The sequence below is a fragment of the Penicillium chrysogenum genome (assembly GCF_028827035.1).
Source record: "Penicillium chrysogenum strain IBT 35668 chromosome Unknown utg000005l_segment0_segment0, whole genome shotgun sequence".
Lineage (NCBI taxonomy): Eukaryota > Fungi > Ascomycota > Eurotiomycetes > Eurotiales > Aspergillaceae > Penicillium > Penicillium chrysogenum.
This window is the reverse complement of record NW_026622753.1, coordinates 2,707,459-2,727,840: the sequence shown is the minus strand read 5'-3', so window position 1 is coordinate 2,727,840 and position 20,382 is coordinate 2,707,459. Positions and strand designations below refer to the sequence as shown.

General features: G+C 50.6%; 7 protein-coding genes across 7 annotated transcripts; 3 read left to right on the top strand and 4 right to left on the bottom strand.

Moving 5' to 3' along the window:
- Positions 1 to 28: 28 nt before the first annotated feature.
- Positions 29 to 796, bottom strand: N7489_009440 (uncharacterized protein; the record flags this gene model as incomplete). Its single annotated transcript, XM_056715190.1, has 4 exons — positions 29 to 310; positions 369 to 476; positions 550 to 619; positions 678 to 796. The coding sequence occupies 4 exons, from the start codon at positions 794 to 796 to the stop codon at positions 29 to 31; spliced, it is 579 nt and encodes a 192-aa protein (XP_056562812.1).
- A 988-nt stretch (positions 797 to 1,784) lies between these two features.
- On the top strand, positions 1,785 to 3,552 carry N7489_009439 (uncharacterized protein; the record flags this gene model as incomplete). The annotated part of the gene is made up of 3 exons (XM_056715189.1): positions 1,785 to 2,402; positions 2,463 to 2,907; positions 2,957 to 3,552. 3 exons carry the CDS (start codon positions 1,785 to 1,787, stop codon positions 3,550 to 3,552), a joined length of 1,659 nt encoding a protein of 552 aa, XP_056562811.1.
- Positions 3,553 to 3,738: 186 nt separating this feature from the next.
- Positions 3,739 to 4,527, bottom strand: N7489_009438 (haloacid dehalogenase, type II; the record flags this gene model as incomplete). Its single annotated transcript, XM_056715188.1, has 1 exon — positions 3,739 to 4,527. The coding sequence occupies one exon, from the start codon at positions 4,525 to 4,527 to the stop codon at positions 3,739 to 3,741; it is 789 nt and encodes a 262-aa protein (XP_056562810.1).
- A 2,620-nt stretch (positions 4,528 to 7,147) lies between these two features.
- N7489_009437 (putative nuclear migration protein) lies at positions 7,148 to 11,163 on the top strand (the record flags this gene model as incomplete). Its single annotated transcript, XM_056715187.1, has 2 exons — positions 7,148 to 10,220; positions 10,289 to 11,163. 2 exons carry the CDS (start codon positions 7,148 to 7,150, stop codon positions 11,161 to 11,163), a joined length of 3,948 nt encoding a protein of 1,315 aa, XP_056562809.1.
- A 2,910-nt stretch (positions 11,164 to 14,073) lies between these two features.
- N7489_009436 (uncharacterized protein) lies at positions 14,074 to 14,723 on the top strand (the record flags this gene model as incomplete). Its single annotated transcript, XM_056715186.1, has 2 exons — positions 14,074 to 14,307; positions 14,355 to 14,723. The coding sequence occupies 2 exons, from the start codon at positions 14,074 to 14,076 to the stop codon at positions 14,721 to 14,723; spliced, it is 603 nt and encodes a 200-aa protein (XP_056562808.1).
- A 550-nt stretch (positions 14,724 to 15,273) lies between these two features.
- N7489_009435 (cytochrome b5-like heme/steroid binding domain-containing protein) lies at positions 15,274 to 15,636 on the bottom strand (the record flags this gene model as incomplete). The annotated part of the gene is made up of 2 exons (XM_056715185.1): positions 15,274 to 15,351; positions 15,460 to 15,636. 2 exons carry the CDS (start codon positions 15,634 to 15,636, stop codon positions 15,274 to 15,276), a joined length of 255 nt encoding a protein of 84 aa, XP_056562807.1.
- A 324-nt stretch (positions 15,637 to 15,960) lies between these two features.
- N7489_009434 (putative mRNA splicing factor RNA helicase (Cdc28)) lies at positions 15,961 to 19,334 on the bottom strand (the record flags this gene model as incomplete). The annotated part of the gene is made up of 2 exons (XM_056715184.1): positions 15,961 to 18,236; positions 18,278 to 19,334. 2 exons carry the CDS (start codon positions 19,332 to 19,334, stop codon positions 15,961 to 15,963), a joined length of 3,333 nt encoding a protein of 1,110 aa, XP_056562806.1.
- Positions 19,335 to 20,382: the final 1,048 nt, after the last annotated feature.

Genomic DNA, 20,382 nt, shown 5'->3' with positions numbered 1-20,382 from the left:
AGTATCATGCTGAACAGGACAAGTCCTACTATTGAGTTCTAGGCTCTAGGATTGACTGAGATTTCAATTTCCCATTGTTCATAATGTTCCCTTTCAATCGGCTTGCAAGATAGCTACGGCGAACTATTCTTGTGCACACCCTAACCGTGGGGTCGCGGACAGGGCTTCCTCTTGACTGCGACTCGAGACAGCATTGGATTAGGAGCAATCTGAAAACAAAGACAGCAAAGGTCAGCATGCGTGCCTCTTTCGGCTTTGAGGTACACTTACAGGAAACCCGCAGTCCCACATAGAAGTCTCTTTGCTTTCTCTAAATGATATGAGTATCACTCCGAGGCTAGGATGCGTAGGTATACTGGTATACTCACAATATGCGCTGTCGAAATATGCCTCTTTACCCGTCCCGGTTGAGGTCGCCCGTTCGCGGTATCGAGAGCCGTGCAATATGGGCACCTGAAGGCACATGGAGGGATTTCCTTTGGAAGACCGACAAGAGTTAGCCATATCTTGAAATATTAGCCCTTGGGGTAACTCGATTTGAATACTCACAATCATCGCATGGTCAACCGGCCACTGGGTTGAGGAGTGCTGTCGGCATGCACACACTTTCTTGCGTTGGCTCCAAAATTTGCGCGTGAGTAAATATCAACCGAAGGACTTGGGGGACATATGCTTACACCCAGTAGTTAGGTTGCACTTTCGGGTCGATTCTCGTCCAGTAGAACCCCCGGAGTGGGCTACCATCGCTAGAGATCCAAGGGTTCGTAAGGGGCGGGTCTGCAGGCTTGGAGGCCATCCTGCTTGAAACAAGGCACTTGATTAGCAACTTGGCTCTGATGCACTCTGGGAACTTTACTGTCTGAGGTGCGACACTAAGATCTCCCAGTATCAATTGAATTCGAGCAGATTGGATGATATACGTGCCTGGTGGACTCGCAGACTTGATTTGGCGATGGGTATGCGATGGTCGTGGGTGTGAGAAATCAATGTAAGCAAACGAGCGACGATGACCTAGGAGAATGTCTGATGAGAGAACAGACCTGGTTAAGGACCTAGCAAGCCACTGAGATCGGACAGCTCAAACAACCTACATATCGCAGTCGCGAGGAAGGAGCGAAATTTGACGCTATTCTCAGACCAGTGGCCATGAACAACATCAAGCTCATACTCTATGACATTGATGTCACAGGAATGCCTTTAAACGTTCATATACAAAGAAAAACAAAAGAATTGCCCTGAGTCCCTCGACTCTCCTCGACATCTTACAGGGCCACACTGCTCATTCAAGGTCTTAATTTGTCTTGCCTCACGACTACCATGTTTATTGTGGTACAATAATAATTCCAATGATATTTTCTCACGACTCCTTCTGTCACAGGTCGATATTGATTTACATATACTGCTTGGGTGTTAAGAAGGGCTTCCCTGCAGGGCAAAACAGTTGGGATTTTGTCAAAATGCAAGCCGTTGGAGACCTGAGACAGGAAATGAAATAAAAGATTATATCCAGGAAGACAAGGTGATAAGGTGATATGCTTGATATTTCCATTTTTGGCGTCCGCAATATCGACCGGGCCAGGGTTGCAGTCGTGTCGAAGTTCGATAAGAGATTATGCACGCGAGAACCAATAAGAGGTATCGTCCTTTTGATTCTGTCCTTGTCGCAACATGGATATGGACATTTAATATCTTCATAACCCCCGATTAGGCACATCCAGGCAACATCCCAATCTGACACCACCTCCTCACTCACCATTTTGGTCGTCCTCTCCCATTCATTTGCAATGAACAGTCATGCTCAAGTCCTGGAGCAAAACGAAGGGGTCACCACACGCGAAAATGAGGCCAGACCTATCCTCAAACGTACCCTCGCGGGCAAAGACAACGCCAAAACGCAGACAATCATTTCCGAGCTGGTTCACACAAGACGAGGTCTCAAACAACGTCATATTCAAATGATAGCCCTGGCTGGAACGATCGGTACTGGTCTCTTCCTTGCGACCGGAAAGTCCCTAGCAAGGGGTGGACCACTAAGCATGTTGCTCGCATATTCCATTGTGGGCATGCTTATCTGCTGCGTGGTATTTTCCGTGGCTGAGCTCAGTGCTCTAGCGCCTCTTTCCGGTGGCATTATACGACACGCAGAATGGTTCGTTGACCCTGCGCTGGCGTTTGCTCAAGGTTGGAATAGTGTTTATGCAAATGCTATCCTACTGCCGGCTGAGATGGTGGCTTGTGCTGTCATTATCGACTTTTGGTCTGATGTTAACCATGCGGTGTGGATCAGCGTCCTTGGTGCGCTGCTTGTTATTAGCAATATGCTGTTGGTCAGCATCTACGGCGAGTTGGAATTTGTCTTTGCAATGTTAAAGATTGCGCTCATTGTCGGTGTGAATATCATGGTGAGTAGGTCTCGCTGCGCAAAGGGTGCGCTGGTTGGTTTCTGACTGTTTTTCATATAGAGTATCTGCATCACCGCTGGGGCAGGCCCACAGGGTTATCCCATGGGCTTTCGATTCTGGCGAGACCCTGGACCCTTTGTGCAGTTTCTTGGTATCGATGGCTCATGGGGACGCTTCCTTGGGTTTTGGCGTGTTCTGAGCAGTGCAGCTTATGCATTTTCTAACGTCGAGAACATCTCACTTGCAGCAGCTGAAACGCAGAATCCTCGTCATAACATTCCCAAGGCTGCCAAACGTGTGTTCTGGAGAATCCTGATATTTTATCTGACCACCATTTTTATGATGGGCCTTATTGTCCCCTCCAATGATAAGGGGCTGATGTCAAATTCTGGGGATGCCGGAGCATCTCCGTTTGCAATCGCTGCCAATAATGTCGGGATCAAAACGGTACCTTCGATCATTAATGCCGTCGTTATCACAAGTGCATGGAGCGCTGCTAACTCTGGTGAGTAGGGACTCTGTTGGCTACTCTACTTCTGCTAACCCGAAGACAGCAATGCTCGTTGGAACCAGAACGCTATATGGTCTCGCTCAAGAGGGACATGCCCCGAAACTATTTACTCGCCTCAATCGCTTCGGTGTTCCCTGGATGTCAGTTGCCGCAGTTGGATCTTTTCTTGCCTTGGGGTATATGACACTATCATCCGCAGCTTCCGTGGTATTCGATTGGCTCCAGCAACTGGTTTCAGCTGCCTCTTTGGTGCATTGGATCAATATAGAGGTAATCTATTTGAGGTTCTTCTATGGCTGTAAGAAGCAAAAGATCAGCCGTACTGAACTTCCTTGGAAAAGCCCCTTTCAACCTTATGCAGCATGGATTTCTCTGGTTTCGTTCACTACAATTCTGCTTACTGGCGGATTCTACGTGTTTATCGAGGACAATTGGAGTCCTCAACCCTTTGTGTCGTCATACTTCAACATCCCCCTTCTGTTTGTCTTATATTTTGGGTACAAGTTTTGGCGAAAGACCCGACTTGTTACGCTGGAAGAGATTCCAATCCAGGAATTCCTTCACATCGCTAATGAAAATCCGGAACCCATTCCATCTCCAGCTACGGGGTGGCGGAGATTAAATATCCTGTGGGCTTGATTCTGCGGATTTGGAATGTGGCTATGGGAGGAGGAAAAGACATGTTAGAATCGGGCCAAATGGACCGATTATCTTTCAAGGGTTCATTTAATCTGCCCAAATATGCACGCTTGCCCGCCAGAGCAAGACCCGACACTTCTTCTTATCCCTTCTCTCTGCTGACACTAGAGCGCACATCAATCTTACTCAAATTCCAAATCGCCTTGCCACCTCTCGGAAGCCATCAGACTCAAGATCAACCCACATATCCACCCAACCCTCCGCCTTGGCCATCGCAGCCTGCTCCTTTGACATCTCTTCCTCCTGCTCACGATCCACATAGATAGTCTGAAAACCGCAGCTCTTCGCCGCCTTCAAATCGTGCAGATGCGCCGCAACCAGCGCGCACTGACTTGGCTCCAGTCCAAACTTTTTGGCAGCCCCGTTATAAACCAGCGGAGAAGGTTTGTAAGCTCCGAAGTTCTCTGCGCTAACAAGATGCTTGAAAGGCAGTGACCCAAGTCGCTGGAGATCCTGCAGTAAAGAGACATTCCCATTCGACAGGGTAGAAGTGTCGAACAGACGGTTCAATAACTCAAGACCCTGGACACTATCTGGCCACGGGTTGAGCCGATGCCAGGCAAAAGCAAGTTCCCACAGCTTCTCGTCAGTGAACAGGCCGTCCAGATCACGCTGCCGCAGGAGGTCCTGAAGGGCATTGTAGTGGTGCTGATCGACTGACACAAACTCGTTGGATGGATCAAATGATCTGGTAAACCCATTGTAAGTCTGCCGCCAGTCTGCGACGAATGCTAGCCAGTCGTCCCAGGTCATGGCTGCAGCGCGGTCCCGCAAATCGGCTGGGAGGTCATTGTGGGCATGGTTCACAGCATCTAGGGCGGCTGCGTTCAGCTCTTCCGCGACACATGTACGCCACGACACTACTGTGCCAAATGTATCGAAAAATAGCATTTGAGGCGGGTGGTCTGTCGACATTTTGGATAGTTGATGTTGGTGTAGTTGGGGATATGTTGATGGTTGATATGCAGCTATTCCCCGCACTTCCAGGTTATGTCGGTTACCGAGCTCTTCCCAGTTGGGATATTAACAAGTTGAGATCCCAGCTAGATGTGTATGTAGGTCAGAGTGAAATCGAGTCTATCCAATGCTCTTCCAAGGTTGGAATGACCTCGGGCGCGCAAATATGCTTAGTCAGTCCGGTTAATCGCATCTCCAGATCTATCGGCCTGATTGTTCTGGCGGAAAGGTTATTGGGTTAAGAAGGGATTCATTTGTTTCTGTGGAGACAAGCACACATTGTAATAAGTTCGAGTACTTTTCAAGGTGATGCTGAGTGCTGGGTCTTAGGAATGTGCATGGGAGAACATTCTGCCTGTTCTTTTTCCGCCTTCCCCCGACTTTGTCTCTTTCAACTCAAGCAAATCACGGTCATTGTCAATTTGATGATCTTTCATTGATTATTAGTGCCTTCCCCAGCATTCATACTTTGTACTCCGTACATCGTACACGTTCGGCCCTCCCGTGTCGTTGGAGTTGTCGCCCTGCGCCTCCGGGCTAGACTCATCACTAGCGCTTGTCGGAGAAACAAAGGAACTGAGCAAGGATATATGAAATATCAGCGAATATCGACCTGTCAACGGCCCGCGTCCGAGTCAAAAGTACCTCGTGGTATCCCCCGAGAGCAGTGGGGCAAATGGGTGGCAGTGGTTCGCGGAGATTCCTGACCTCTTCGTGTCAAGCCCCGTTAGTCCGATTTTCAATGGCAATTTAGGGGCTTGACATACAGAGTCTAGGCATGACTCCGTTCGGAGTACGGAGTACATGGGATACGATAATAAAGCATTCATTTCCAGTCATGGTTGTTGTACTCCGTACGCTTACAACGTTCGCCAATTGCGCGACCGGCACTTGCATCGACATATGCAAGAGAAACTCCAATCCAGACCGAGGCTATAGAGGCCATGGAGTACGTACGGTGTACTCCCATACGGAGTACCGTACCGGATTTCACACCATAACAATGGAAGTTTGGTTCTTCATTTCGGCTTGATGTGGGTTCCTCCTTCGAAGCTCCTAGTGGAGACCTTGGATGGGGCTGGTGTTTTTACCCCTGATCCGCGACAATGTCCGCACGCACTAGATGATTTGACTATTTGACGATTTGGTTGTCTCCTTGGGCAGAAGCGTCACAAAAAAGGCGTCAATAAAATACTATGCAACATGCAACATGCAATATGCAACATATGCACCCTAGGGACTCTGAAACCAGACCACAGGCTCTCGTCGGCTCTCATGCGAAATTGTTTACGGCGATCGTCGCCCAAACAAGCTACGAATTGGACGCCAACACAGCCATTTAATTATATTCTCAAACACGCTAACCATTGCTATATTAGTGTCTTCTGAATCCACACTATTGGCCATTGCAAAGGCATTTCTTCTTTTTATGATTTGCCTACCTTCATCGATTTCACCAAAAGGAAAATAGGGGGTGATCTTCCCGGCCCAAGAAACCCTTGAGCTTCATCATGTCCTAACGCGCACCTACAGAGAATCCCAGGCAGTTAATTTATGATTCCCAGCACACTCATTTTCCTTTTTCAGTGGACTGTCGACCCTTTTGATCAATACTAGCTCGCTCTCTCGAGATTACGGCTCCATTTTAATCCTCTTTTTTACCTTTCTTTGTTCCTTTGTTTCCAGATAATCGGCTTCTCCTGGCCTTTGACAAGATACAATATGGAGTATAGACTCTGGTCTATGTTTATCTCTGGCGAACAGACCCCGAAAGCGTTTTCTATAGGGGATATCTTCAGATTGATTGGAGCTCATATGTCTTAGTGCCTGGCAGCTGCAGTGGAGTCTTAATCCTACGGACTAATCGGGTGGATTCTTTTCTTTCCCCATATACCCCCTAACGAACGCCCCTGGCACTTTTTCCTCTTTTTTTTGGCGTCAAAAGTCCAAAGACTCTCCTCGCGTCCGTGTTTCCGATATGCGCAGGTGTGCCGCAAGGCTGATCTAAATCCCCCTAAGGTCTTTGGTCTTTTTTCCGTAATCTACGGTCTAAGCCCCAACTCTTCTCAGATCATTGCCTCCGTAGATCTACTGGCGAGGATCTTGAGAGAGATTCTCTATTCTCTAATTGGGATCGGCCCTCACATCATTCAGACTGATCTATTTTCGCCGGGATCGGCCATACCAGGTTGACACCTTACTCGTCTCTTAAACTAAACCGGTCTGACCTGTCTGTCACTGGAGTAAGTAGAGTTAGGGTGCCTCTCTCCCCCCAATATCGGCATTGGGCCCGCTCAAGCGTGTCTCCCGTTGTAACTGTGACTGACCTCTTCGTTCCACCAAGTTCCACAAAGTCCTAGCGTTGAATCCCCCTCCATCCCGCCTTCGACCAGTCGATTGCAGGTGAAACTTGTCTCTGAAGACAGACCAGAACCGGCTTCGAAACAGTTAATAATCGGATGATTGAATTACGGTAGTCCTTTGATGGGAACCAGTGCCTGAAGTGCTCTGGCTAGCCCAACGAGCAAAGCCCCGGTGATGGTTTGAGGCTTTTCGTTCGGCACATGCGCAAAGAGAGATGGCCGATTTACAATCCCCCGCCTCCATGGCCCATCAGTCCCCGGCACCATCCTCCAGAGCCAGATCTCGAGCTCCATCCAAAGGAAGATCAAGATCGAGACCGTCTTTGCGCCGGCGAGATTCCTCCCCACCGCCTTCCTCTCCACCTGGCCTCCCAACCCCCGCATTCTCCCCCGACGGACAAACAGACGAAGATGATATCGATATTACCGAGGATACCTTATCGCCTTTCGACCCGCGGAGGATCACACCTACTCTCCATGCATCTCTCGTATCGGAGATTCTATCGCTGCGGCGAGAAGTAGAGAACAAAGCCAAGGCAATCGACGGATTGGAAGAGAGTTTGGACGAATCAAGGACGGAAAATGAAACATTGGCCGCGAATCTCTCCCGGGCGACCTCGGAAGGGCGCTCGTTGAGACACCAAATCCAACTACTGGAAGGTGGGACGTCATCTGCGATGACAGAGCTAGCTCGGGAGCGCGATGAGGCCGTTGAGAACATCGGCGATGTTCGTAGGAAGCTCGAGCAGGCACAGAAGAAAGCTCGAAGCCGGGAGGAGGACGTCGAACGAACCCAGTTACTCTGGAATCGCGATCAAGAGTCCTGGGCGGATGAACGCCGAGCCCTGGAACGCAAGGTTCACGTAGTGGAGGGCCGTTTGAAGACCGTTTTGAATGAGGTCGCAGCGGCCCAGGAAGTGGCGACTACCCACCCCCATTCACACACGAGTGAGAATCGTGGCATTGTTCATGACAGGAATAAAGAAAGCGATTCGGCCAGCCTGGCATCTAGTAGCCTAGGCCGCCGACGCACGAGCGTAACCAGCGTCAGCTCGGAAGAAGTTGAAGAGGCGGTCATACTCCATAACGTGCGGTGCTCGGTTATGAGTATTGCGCCTGGGGTCAAGAATAGTTCGGGTCTAAACCTGGCAGAGGAACTCGACTTCGATGAAGAGGACGAGTTTGTTCCCTCTGACGATGAAGCTCCCGCCTCCCCGGAGGCCCTCCCCGAAGAACGTCCAATGTCGGTTCACTCACAGGGATCACATAGTATTTCTTCCAAGGCCAGGAAGATATTGGGTCTGTCCCTTCAGAGCTCCGATTTACACTCACCCACTGCCATGGAGTTCCGTACCCGGGAACTCGCGCTTGCTAGCCCAGTGAAACTTGACTCGGCGGTCGAATACCGCGATATGGGCATCCAGTACTCACCTCCTGCATCGCCTACGATAGAAGCGAAGGCTGTATACAACCTTGGTCCCGAGTCCATCGAAACGGTTTCAGAGCACGCGAGCATACCAGGAACGAAAGACAGCACCACGCTCGCCGTTGCACCTCAGATGGTTTCTAGTTCTTGTCAAACAGTGGATGAGCCCCCAACTCCTCCATCGACGCCCAATGAGGCCGAGTCGCCTCAACCTGTTAAATCCACAACAGAACCGGTGCAAATGACATCGGTGTCCACGCAGACTGATGTCGTCTCGGAAACAGATGTTGTTCAAAGCGAGAATCGTGTCAACTTATCCCCGAACGATGTCCCATCGAAGATAGATATTCCAATGATCGCTATCCACCCACCAGGCTCAGAGCCATCCTCGCCTCGGAACAGTGTCGTTCTTCCACCGCAAACTAAGAACGTCGGTTGTCAGGCCAACTTCCGGGCAATTGCTGATTGTCGATCCGTCGCCATCCAAACCGAGGAGATCCGTATCGATCGACGCCCTATCAAACTTCCCGCTAGTCTTCTTCCTTCTGCTATTCAAGATGCACTACCTCGACCTGAGCCTCAGCAGCATAGCCTGGAGTCTTACACTGCGCCCCCGCTTCCGCCACGGTCCGAAAAAAGGAAACAGAGACATCTGATAACAGACCAGCCGACAGAACGTCCCGTGAAGCCTCCTAGAGCACCCGGGCCAGATCCTGTGCAGGCCTACCCCGGTAACAACGACAATGGCCCGCTCTCAGATGATGCCGTGTCCAACATTCGACGACCTTTACGGTCTAGCAGTCTTTTCGCCGGCTTTGAACACAATAGTGACGACGAAGGCCCCCATGGCGAGCGTGATGTCTTCACCGACGATGAGCTCCTCAACCGCCCATTTGCTGCATACACTGTCAGCCGTGGCAGACTCATCACTACGAAATCGAGACCCAGCTTGGACGATATGCCTCTTCCCGAAGTTGACGAGCAGATGTCTTCCCCGGAGTCAAGACCACCCGATATTGGTCGTTCTCGGGCTTTCCAACGGTCTGGCACGGCTTCCTCGATTACTCGCCAGCCCGGCATGCGCAAAATGGCCATGATCTCCAGCGGGACCGCCGCGCACCAGAAGCCCCGCGCCCGCAGTCCCAGCGAACCAAGCCTCGAGAGCGGCAGTGCAGGCTCAAGCATTGCACCGCCATTCCCCGTTCCCATCCGTCTCAGCTCACGCAACCTCCCGCTCAATGGCAGCGACGGACCGCCAAGTCCTACCCGCTCAGCTGGCAGACAGTTCTCAGACCGTGGTCGCCAATCCGTTGTCCGGCGCCCAACTCTCCGCCGAGTGCGATCCGCTGCAGAAACGTCGCAAACAGATATTACCGAGAGACCCGAAACCCTCTCTTCCCCGTCACGGTCGACCTCGACCTTCTCCCCAGAAAGCCCCGTATATCGACCATACCGACCACCGCCGATGCCATGTGATGAGATCACAGCACCTCGCGAGCGGTACGGGCACACAAAACGTGCCTCGCACCGTGCGACTCCGTCCCAAACCTTGAACCATGAACAGCGCGAAAGAAAGGATTCCACTGGCGGTGTGCAGCCGACCAGTGTCGTTGATGCTATTGCTCAGACCATGGTTGGCGAGTGGATGTTCAAGTACGTCCGTCGACGCAAATCGTTCGGGATGGGCGAGTCCAAGGAGAATTGGGAGGGCAAGAACCCTGACGATGTGTCGGCAAATATCACGAATAGTGGTGTCCGACATAAGCGATGGGTTTGGCTCGCCCCGTACGAAGGGTCCATTATGTGGAGTAGTAAACAGCCTACGAGTGGGCCTGCCTTGCTCGGCAAGAGTGGCCGGAAGTGTAAGTCTTCCAGAAAACTCATCTTGAGTTGGTTGAAGTGGAAGCTAACATGGTATCTGCCGTTACAGTCACCATTCAATCCGTCCTCGACGTCAAAGATGACAACCCTGTACCCAAAGGCGCCGGCTCTTCGACCCCATTCAACCGCTCCATCCTGGTGCTGACACCACAGCGCGCTTTGAAATTCACAGCGCTAACCATCGAACGCCACTACGTCTGGCTGACGGCCCTTTCCTTCCTTAGCCATTCCTCCATGGGCCTCCAAGAACTATCAGCTCTACCTCCAGTCCCGCAAGAAGAATCCCCAACCCTACCTCACGCCTCCCTCCGCCGAAACCCAATCCGCGACTCCATCCGCGTCGCAAAAGGCCGCCCCCGCCCAATGCCCAGCGGCAAACGCTCCTTCAATAGCGCCGGCGCTCCAGCCCCAGTCCCCGAAATTCCAGGTGGCAGCATCGACCTAGCAGCCGACGCACCACACGTGCCCCGTTTCTCAACCCACAACCGCAAGCGCAGCAACACCGCACCCCGTCCCCCAGCCCTCCACGCTCTCCGCAGCTTCTCCAGCACTGGCACTATGCCATCTTCGCACAGCGGCACCACGGCCGCCTCCTCGGAGCTACATTTCCCCGCCATGCAAGCCCCAGCCGTACCCGTGGGCATTGGAAGCCGCCGCAGCAGTGTCAGTCGACGCACTTCTGAGGCAAGTGGCCGTGCTTCCAGTGTGGCGGGCAGCAACATGTTCGATATAGGCACTGTGCGTATGGAGGCTTTCATCGACCACCATGCCGAACAGATTAACCGTCCTCGTGCGCCTCCTCGTCAGCGCCATATCCGCAAGACTTCCAGTCAGTGGAGTGAGAGGCGATACGAGTTTGACACGCCTTCGGTTCATGGGAGTGAGCTCTCATACCGTCCTGATGATCCATGGCGGGGATTCTAATCCTACAGTGGATGAGTTTCGCTTGCGCTCTCTCTGCCTTTTCCTCGCTTCTTTTTTTTCTTTTTATTATCACTTACCATCTACCTATTCCTTCTTTCAAAAACACCTATTTGGCGCAGGTTCATCGCCACGTCTCTCCGTGGCTTGTCTACGTACGTCGTCACTGGACATATTCATCCTCTATTTTGTCACTGTCGCCTATTCATCTTTATTCTCTGCTTTGCACACCTCACGCATCCATTACATGCCATTTATTATTTGTCGCTTTCGAGTTGATACCACTTTGATTTGGATACCATTTCTCGTGCAGCGGGAGGGAGAAGGGCGTTCTTTTTTTTCTTTTCTTTTTCTTTTTTGACATTCCAACTATCAACCCAGCAGATCCTGCATTATATGCACAGCCGGAAGAATTTTACATCCACTCACATCTAATCGGGTGGGGTCAATACTAGTAGTACTGGAAAAGCGGTAACCAGGACGGTCAACAATAGAAGTATTGGGGTTCAAATACTCATGAAATGCCACTATACATGGATGTCATATGGATGAATCTTCCTGAGCCAGATCCTTGGAAACTTCCTGAATCCTACCTAATTCATAACCGGCCGATTACTAAGTCTACTTCTACCTACCTAGGTAGGTAGGTACCTACCTACCTAGGTAACCGGTCTCCTATACTTTCTTTCTTTACCTCCTCTCTTAGACAACACCTGTGTACTTTGACTATGATTATGAAGACTCTGACTCGTGTTAAATCCTACCTCACCCGGCCGAATAAGGCGATTAAGGCGATCAGCCCTTCTGAAATCCCCCGTATGACCACGCTTGCCGGACTTCCCCCGGAGCTATTATTGTCAATATCCGACTTCCTTCCAGTTGTTGATCTTGTTTGCTTTTCCCTTTGCAATCGCCGATTTTTTGCACTGTCTCAGAGACAAATAAAGCGACTACCTCCTCGCACACAAGATGATACTCTCTCAATCTTAAACCGGCTGGAAAGAGATACTCCAGAATACTTCAGCTGCGAGATGTGCAACATTCTTCATCGGTATGATGGATCCGAAAGCTTTGGACTCTCCGTATCAGAGCGCGAAAAAACTTGCCGACTCCCGTGTGTCCAGACTAGAAGGTGGTTCTCGACTTCGTGCACTATGAGAACTCACTGTGGAATTACTTATACACAATACGAATTTTCTTTCCTCCACCTTAAGCTTGCAATGAAGAGGTTTCACTATGGTCCGAGATCTGGGATTAGCACTGATTCTCTATCCTACACACAAGTTCGCCACTACCCCATGCAGTCTGTCTACCCAGAGCTACTCTCGCTATTCTCAACGGAGGCACAGATATGTCCTGACCCCCTCGGTCTCTATATCAGAATGCAGGACATAGTTCTCGTTGAGGAGCTAGACGATTTGATTTTTCGTCAAGGCAGAAGCAGAATCCATCCGGATCCTCTTGACAACTTGATGCCGTGTGTAGACGGCTTTCTTCTTAGTTTTATCACTCCCACTGTGGAGTCCTTACGCAACGGAGGGAAGGCCTCTTTCACCTATAACTGCCAAATGTGCAATACGGATATACAGATTGAAATAGGTGAATTTGATTCCAAAATAGCCGTCGTCTTGACAAGGTGGGTTAATCTGGGCCCTGGTCTAACTCAAGATGACATATTGTGGAATACTCAAGTCATTGCGCCATATTCGGACAGTTGGATTGACTTAGATGACCCAAGGCACTTACTTACAAGCCCCCGCTTGTGTTTTGAAGAGATGGCACCTCAATCATTTGAGGACTTAAGGTCTCGTAACCTCTCCCATCTGGAAAACCAGCAATTCAAGAATGGCAAGCCTTTCACTAAAGCAGGAGGGAATCGTTGGTATATTGCATACAAAGAGCCTTCAAAGAAAACGGGAAGTAGATTGCTGCGATCTTTACTAAGCGTTTTGGCCATATCTCGAGACAAGGGGACTGTCACACACAAAGAAATAAACGAAAATTATATTCGTGACTTGCCTTTACCTAGCAACAACCCGAGCTAGGATTGGAAGAGTTTTCACTGCCTATCTCTCTAGGGATAATTATAGCCTGGCCGGCAGAAGAATGAACACCGCAGCAGCGACGAATATCGGAAAAATCCGTCTCAGCAACCATATTAGCCACACCCAAAAATGATGCAAAGACTCTCCTACCAGCCGAGCTTCCCTCGACGTCATGGGGCATACCATGAATGAGAATATTCCTTGGAATATGGTCAAGTCTGCAGTGTGATTCTTATCCCCAGCGAGCTTTATCCTGTGGTCACCAGGACCAGGGTACAGTATGGATGATCGTTCTATCAAAGTAAATATGAAGATAACAAGGTGAAAGCAAGGTGGGAGCAAAGTGAGAGCAAAGTGAGAGCAAAGTGAAAGCAAAGTGAAAGCAAAGTGAAAGCAAAGTGAAAGCAAAGTGAAAGCAAAGTGAAAGCAAAGTGAAAGCAAAGTGAAAGCAATGTCAGTATCAATTCAAAATTCAAAGCAAAAGGAGAGTGGATTCTTCCTGAGGGTAGTCACGAGGTCTTACTCATACATAGTCCTATGGATAAGCTTGACAGAACGCACAAAAACTGACTCTTCTTTCCTTCTTCTCATCTAATCTCGTCTAATCTCTGCAAAATCACGCACTACTCAAATGCCCAAGATGACTAAAAATACCTCCTTCTTCATCTCCCTACCACTGTCGCTCACGTGCTTGGGTGTGCCTGCTCCTGTGCATCCTGAAACAGCCTCTCAAGCAAAATCATGATCCGGCACGACGAGACGAGTGTGGCCATGCGCATCTACATACGGCCGAGGTTGAACGTGCTGCTCAGGTTTACAGCTTGAAGCAGGCCTGGGCCATATCATGAGCACGTACACGAAGCCCTGCATGACCGAACAATGTGACCGAGCGCTCGTTCAAGTACGCAAGGATATATGTGTGAATCGTCGCCTGTCGAAGATTTGGTGCTTAGTGCTGAAGGCCGATGCTCTTGTGGTTTACATCAAATGCAATCTCGCAGGCATGACACATGTCGAGACAGTCGACGGGTTAGCCTCCGAGATGAACCCTGATAATCTGGCTAAAAAGAAGGATTCGGGGAAGTTGGCGCGTTCAATGCGAGTGTGGTGAACGAAACTCGGATGAATTCACCGTCATGATTATCCAAGCGACGTTGTTACACCAAAGTCTTTGGCATCACACTTGTTGTGATGCAGTTTATTAGGGAGTTGGTCACCGTGTATAACTGGTGGGCCGACAAGCAGGCCGAGAAGGCCAAAAGTGAAGGCGACCTGACAAAGCCCGCGATAAGGGTAGAGGTGTCGCAGGTTAAAGAGGACCTCCAGGCGATGGGAGACTCACTGCAGCGCCAGTTGAATAGGATGTGGGCGTTGCAGACCCACGAACGGGGAAGGTCGGAGGGCCGTGATGAGGAAAGACCCCGAGGAGGGGCGGGTGGTCACTCCAGATCCCCGCGTGGTGTTAGATACCGGGGGGCAGCAACGCGAGGTAGCCCAATGGGCAGAGTAGTGGACTAGGCGGATGAGTCCACGGGTATCAGCACGGGGCGTAGTGCGATGAAGGGAGTGCGATGAAGCAACTGTCAACAATAAGTATAGTTGTATATATAATATACCCATCTATTCATGCTACCATCTCTACCACTTTCTTCTACCACCTAGAGCCCTTAGGGGGTTGTCGTTACCTAAATTCGAAATTGTTTTCCGAGTGGTAGCTTGGCTATGTACACAAGTGTCGAATCTACAGGTACATATGCATTGATCTTCGTGTTTATATGTCTGAACATAATGTATAAATGAAGCTGTCTGTAGTATCAACCTTCAACCTCCAGTCTCCAGCCTCTATTGTTCTATTCTCACTTCTATTCATGTCCCGGGTAGTAAGATAGTATTCACAAATCAAAAAGACCAAGCTCGAATCGCGGGTATAACGTTCGCTAGCGGTGTAAATACAACATCGTGATATTTCTCCGTGCAGTTGACCGGGGATTTCCCGCACTGGGCTGATCCTCCCAGAACCAAACACTCAAGTGTCTAATATTTTCCTTCGTTTTTCCCAATATACTGTTCACAGCTTCGCCGCATCCTTGACTTCGCCAATCTTCAGCTTGGGCGAGTACTTCTTCAGCACAGATTCGTTGTGATACTAGCGGTGTTAGTCGCATGCTTTCAATAGCCGACTCGGCCGATAGCCGATCATAACAATAACATGTTGGTTTTGAAGAGAAAGAAGAAGCAGAAGGGGGATATTTACCTTCCAGAACTGCTTTGAGGCATCTTTGCCTGCTACACGCTTGAGGATCTTTGCGCCGCCGGGGTGCTCGTCGACAAACTTGGTTACATCGAAGACACTGTTATCGACGATGATGTAGAGGCCCTGATCGGGGGTCTTGTGGGAGGCCACTTCGGCGGGGGTGAATGTCTTGGACATTTTTGAGGATTAGTTGAGAAATTCGAGAGGTGGAAAAGGTGGAAGAGGTAGAAGAGGGAAAACAAGAAGTGGACGTGACGTATATAAAACCTCCCGAGAGAGTCTGGGGGAAAGCGGAGAAACCGAGGTTCGGCTGATTTGCCGCGGTTTGAATTGCCCGGGCGGTGATTGGCTAGAGGAGTTGGAGCCTGAGGTGTCTATTTTTACTAGATATTGAGGCTATTCACCCTACATAGGTAGGTAGTTATATGTTGTACATACTCAGCTAATCCAAACATATTTCATGTTTCCATAGTTCCATCTGTACATTCCCGTATGTCCCATCTACTCCCGACTCTTCTCACCAGCCACCCCCTGCCCCTTCGTCACCTTGCGGTCCAAACCCAGAGTCTCCAAGTCCTTCTTTTTATAGTAATGCGGCGCAACCTCAACCAGCCACTCCGGCTGCAGCGGCATATTACTGCGCATGTACTCCTTGCTGGTAAGCACCAGCTCAAAGTAGATGACCCAGCGAGGGTTAACCTCCATAAGCGTACTGGACGGATGCAAGTATACCGACTGTCCAGTCTTAATCGTGCGGTAACTGTCACCGCCGCGCTGGAGTCGTGCCGCATTAGGGAAGAACCCAGCCGTGATGGCCTTCTGGATCGGCTGAAGATTCGTAGACCCACAGGTACTGACGGCGACCTCGACGCGGTCGCACAGTTTCGCGAGCTGGTCGCGCACATCGCGCGCCCGCGTCAAACTGCGCTGCTGCAGGAAGTTCTCTTTCGCCCAGATCGTGCTGAAGTCCGAGTCGACCCATTGGTTCCAGACGTTCAGTAGCGTCAGATGGTCACCGCCGTCTTTGATGGTGAACCGGTTGCGCGCACTGTCCGCGTGGATCTTCTTGTCCTTAGGTCGGAAGAAGAGTGCACTGCCTTCGCCCAGCATCGACACGATCGACAGCACTTCTTCTACACATCCGTATTTGTCGGCGGCAAGGATCGCCTTGGCGAGCATCGGGTCCGTGGGGAACTCGGCCATCTGCCGGCCGACCTTGGTCAGCTCGCCTCGGTCGTTGAGTGCCCCGAGTGCGTACAGTTGCTCCAGAGCGCGGATGATGGTCTCTGCCGGTGGTGGATCCATGAAGTCGAAGTCGAGTAACTGGTCGATGCCCAGCGACTTCAGCATCAGAATCACTGCGTTCAAGTTGGTACGTTGAATCTCCGGGGTGGTGTTCTCTTCCAGCTCGTTATAGTACGCCCACTTGGTATACAGGCGGAAACACTTGCCCGGCCCGACACGTCCGGCACGTCCGGCTCGCTGGTTGGCCGAGGCACGCGAACACGGCGTCACAACCAAGCTCTCCATCCCAGTGCGTGGGTTGAACACGTTCTCCTTGACGAATCCGGGATCAATCACGTAGACAATACCATCGATAGTCAAACTAGTCTCGGCGATATTAGTGGCAAGCACCACTTTTCGTGCCTTGGGCGGAGTAGGCTCGAAAATCTTAGTCTGCAGTTCGGACGGCAGATTGGCGTAGATAGGAGCAATAATCATTTCCGGAATCTTACTCCCAAGTTTTCGAGCCGTTTCCTGTAAACTTTGCTCGGCCGCCTCAATTTCTTCTTGTCCAGTCAAGAAGACCAAGATATCTCCAGGGCCCTGCGTGACGTGGATCTGGAAGACTGTTGTGATGGCTGCGGCAAGGTAGTTGGCTTCAGGTTGTGATGTGTAGTGTACGTCGACGGGGTATCGGCGACCAGGAATATTGAAAATGGGAGCATCGTCGAAATACTTCTGGAACTTCTGCGCATCCATCGTCGCCGAGGAAATGAGCAGCTTCAGATCGGGCCGTGCCTTGGCAATATCCTTGAGCAGACCACAAGCAATATCTGTCGGCACCGTTCGTTCGTGCGCCTCGTCAATCATCAAGGCCGAGTACTGGCTCAGGTCCGGCTCTGTCAACAGTTCTCGTAGTAACATTCCATCGGTCATATACTTGAGAATGGTTTTGTCGCTAGTGTTGTCTTCAAATCGGATGGCATAACCAACTTCATTTCCGATCTTCGTGCCCATTTCATCCGCCACTCGAGCAGCAACACTCATGGCAGCCACTCGTCGTGGCTGCGTGCAACCGATCTTCAGGCCATCCTTAGTATAACCGGCCTCGTGGAGGTATTGCGGGATCTGTGTGGTTTTTCCGGAACCAGTTTCACCAACGATGATCAAAACTTGATGATCAGCCACAGCCTGTATGATCTGATCGCGGAATTGGTAGATGGGCAAGCTCTTGCGGGTTTCCTCCATTGAGAGGACTTTCTTCTCCGCTGCATCGACCTGCTCCTTGAACCGCAGCTGTTCCTTCGTCATTGGCTTTTGCGTGCCCTCGAGTTTGGCATCCATAACAAAGTTGATCTGCTGTGAATCGTCGAAGACATACTCATAGTTCCCCTCGTCCACAAACTCGGCCTTTTTGATCTGTGCCTTGGCCTTGGCCGCCTGCTCCAGCTCCCACTCCTCGTGCTCTGTGACAAAGCGCTCCTGGCCCAGCTCATCGCGCTCGACGTACCGCTTGTACAGAGCCTCTTCCTTCTTTTTCGGTCGATCTTCCCCTTCTCCGTAATATAGTCAGATGGCATCTGATAACCATCACGGTGATCGTCGATCCGAAGCCGCTCCTCAGCGAGACGAAGGACCTCTCGGTTGCGCGCAAACTCTTCCTTCTCTTTCCGAGACAGATTTGGGTTCTCACGCAACTCCGTGGCCTCCTCTACAACCTGGCGCCGCAGCAGTGCTAACCGTTCTGTCTCACGCTTCTTCAAGTATTCCTGTCGAGACCTTTCTCGCAGATCGGGCATCATCGAAGCCCGCGCGCTGGCATCATCGCCCAGTGCACGCCGCCGTGCAGCCTCGCCGTCGCGCGTCCGATCCTCAACAATCTTCTTCGACTTGCTACTCTCCTTATTGGCCAGTCGTTTGGCAAACTCGTCTCGTTCACGAAGGTCTCGTTGGCGCTCGATCTCTTGCTTGGTCTTTGGGTCGATATCGATATCGTCGGCCGGTGACGCGAGAGGAGACGCGGAACCATCGTCGAGCCGCGTGCGCTTCGAGGGGGATTCTTCGAATTCCTCCGGGTACATCTCGTCTTCGAGGATCTCTTCGTCGCCCCATCGATCCTCGAAGTCTTGAGAGCCCTTCTTGCGGAGTTTTCTCGTCCGTGGCCGGTCGCGGCTCTCTGCATCGCGGCTCCGGTCTCGCTTTCGGCTGTCATCCTTTTCCCCGCGACTCCGAGGCTCAGAGTCTCGCTTGCTGCTAGTCTTGTCCTTGTCGCTGTCTCTCCCCCGTCTTGTCCGTCGCTCCCGATCTGCTTCAACGTTGGCTGGTCCTAGCGATGGGATAGATTCTGGTTGGTCTTCGCCCATGTCTACCAAGCGGTACTTCTTTTGCGAAGTTGCCTTGCTCGTCGCGGGTTTGGAGGCAGACGCGCTGGGTTGCGCGCCCTTCCCCATGCGGGCATGGAGGTCCCGAGCAAAAGCACCAATTTCTGCTGGGCTAGTATTTATGCCGTCCAGGAAGGACACAAGGGTATCTTGGAGGGAGGATGTTGACTTGGCCGAGCTGGCGGTCGCGAGCACGAAATCGACGACGGTGGGCTCTGACGCGCCCGTTAGGCGGAGGAGATTGTCTGACACGAAATCTTTATTGTCCATGGTGCGTGATATGGACTGTTATTATGGGAAGGAATTGCGAGGTTGATGTACAGGGAGCTTCTTGTGGAGAGGTAAGGTGTATTGTGAGACTTAGAGGTAGCGCATGTTGCACAGTAGAGTAATAAACTGAGCTCAACAGTAAGAGAGACAAGCAGCAGGGTAAGTTGGAGAGAGTAAAGGGAAGAAGTTGGAGAAGTTTAGAAGTTTGTGCCAAGAAATCCGGTGGCAAGAAATATATTTTGGAGCCGAGTGTATCCCAGGGACGCAACATTCAAGAGATACATATATGTATCCAAAATGTATTAGCTGAAATATAACATCATTAATATTATTTCAAAGCAAATAGACTGACTCTAAAGCCCTAGGATTATCCTTACTGCTTATAAATAAAACCATGCCTCAAACTCAATTGGAACATTGAATATATCCTATAGCAATAGTATACATAACCACATGGGGAGACGCAACCTGGTTTACTAAGTTACAACATACAACCTCGAATAAGATCTACAGTTGAAAATGTTCGTAGGATATCATTTCGTTCGTAATTTCACAATTGCTACACAGACATGGAACCCAGGTAGTCAACCATAGACACCAAACTAGCAGAGATCACGCTCAAAGAAAATGGATAGGGGGTTCATCACTGCCCAGAGGGCACACATTGATCATCAGGAAAAAGAAAAAAGCAAAAGAAAAGAAGCAAAGATAGCAGTGATGTTTCCAAGCCAACCAGGCATGCCGTCCGACCAGATATCAGCCCTGGAAAGAATAATCGCCTCGGTTTGATTCCGAGGACAAGACGATAAGTGATATGTTGGAACGAATACAGCAGAATCCCAGAATGGCCTTGACCATTTCCAGAAGCAAGCACCCTGCGAAGTTGGTACATTTCTGGCATCTCGTAACGCTAGGTATTGAATCGTACAAAGGAAAAAGAAAAAAGAGATCCGTGAAACAGGGTGAAGAACCCTTTGCAAACTCCAGTCGTGGTATCCGTGAATTGCTCAAGGTAACGCCCAGATCCAAACCAGATGGATCGAAAACG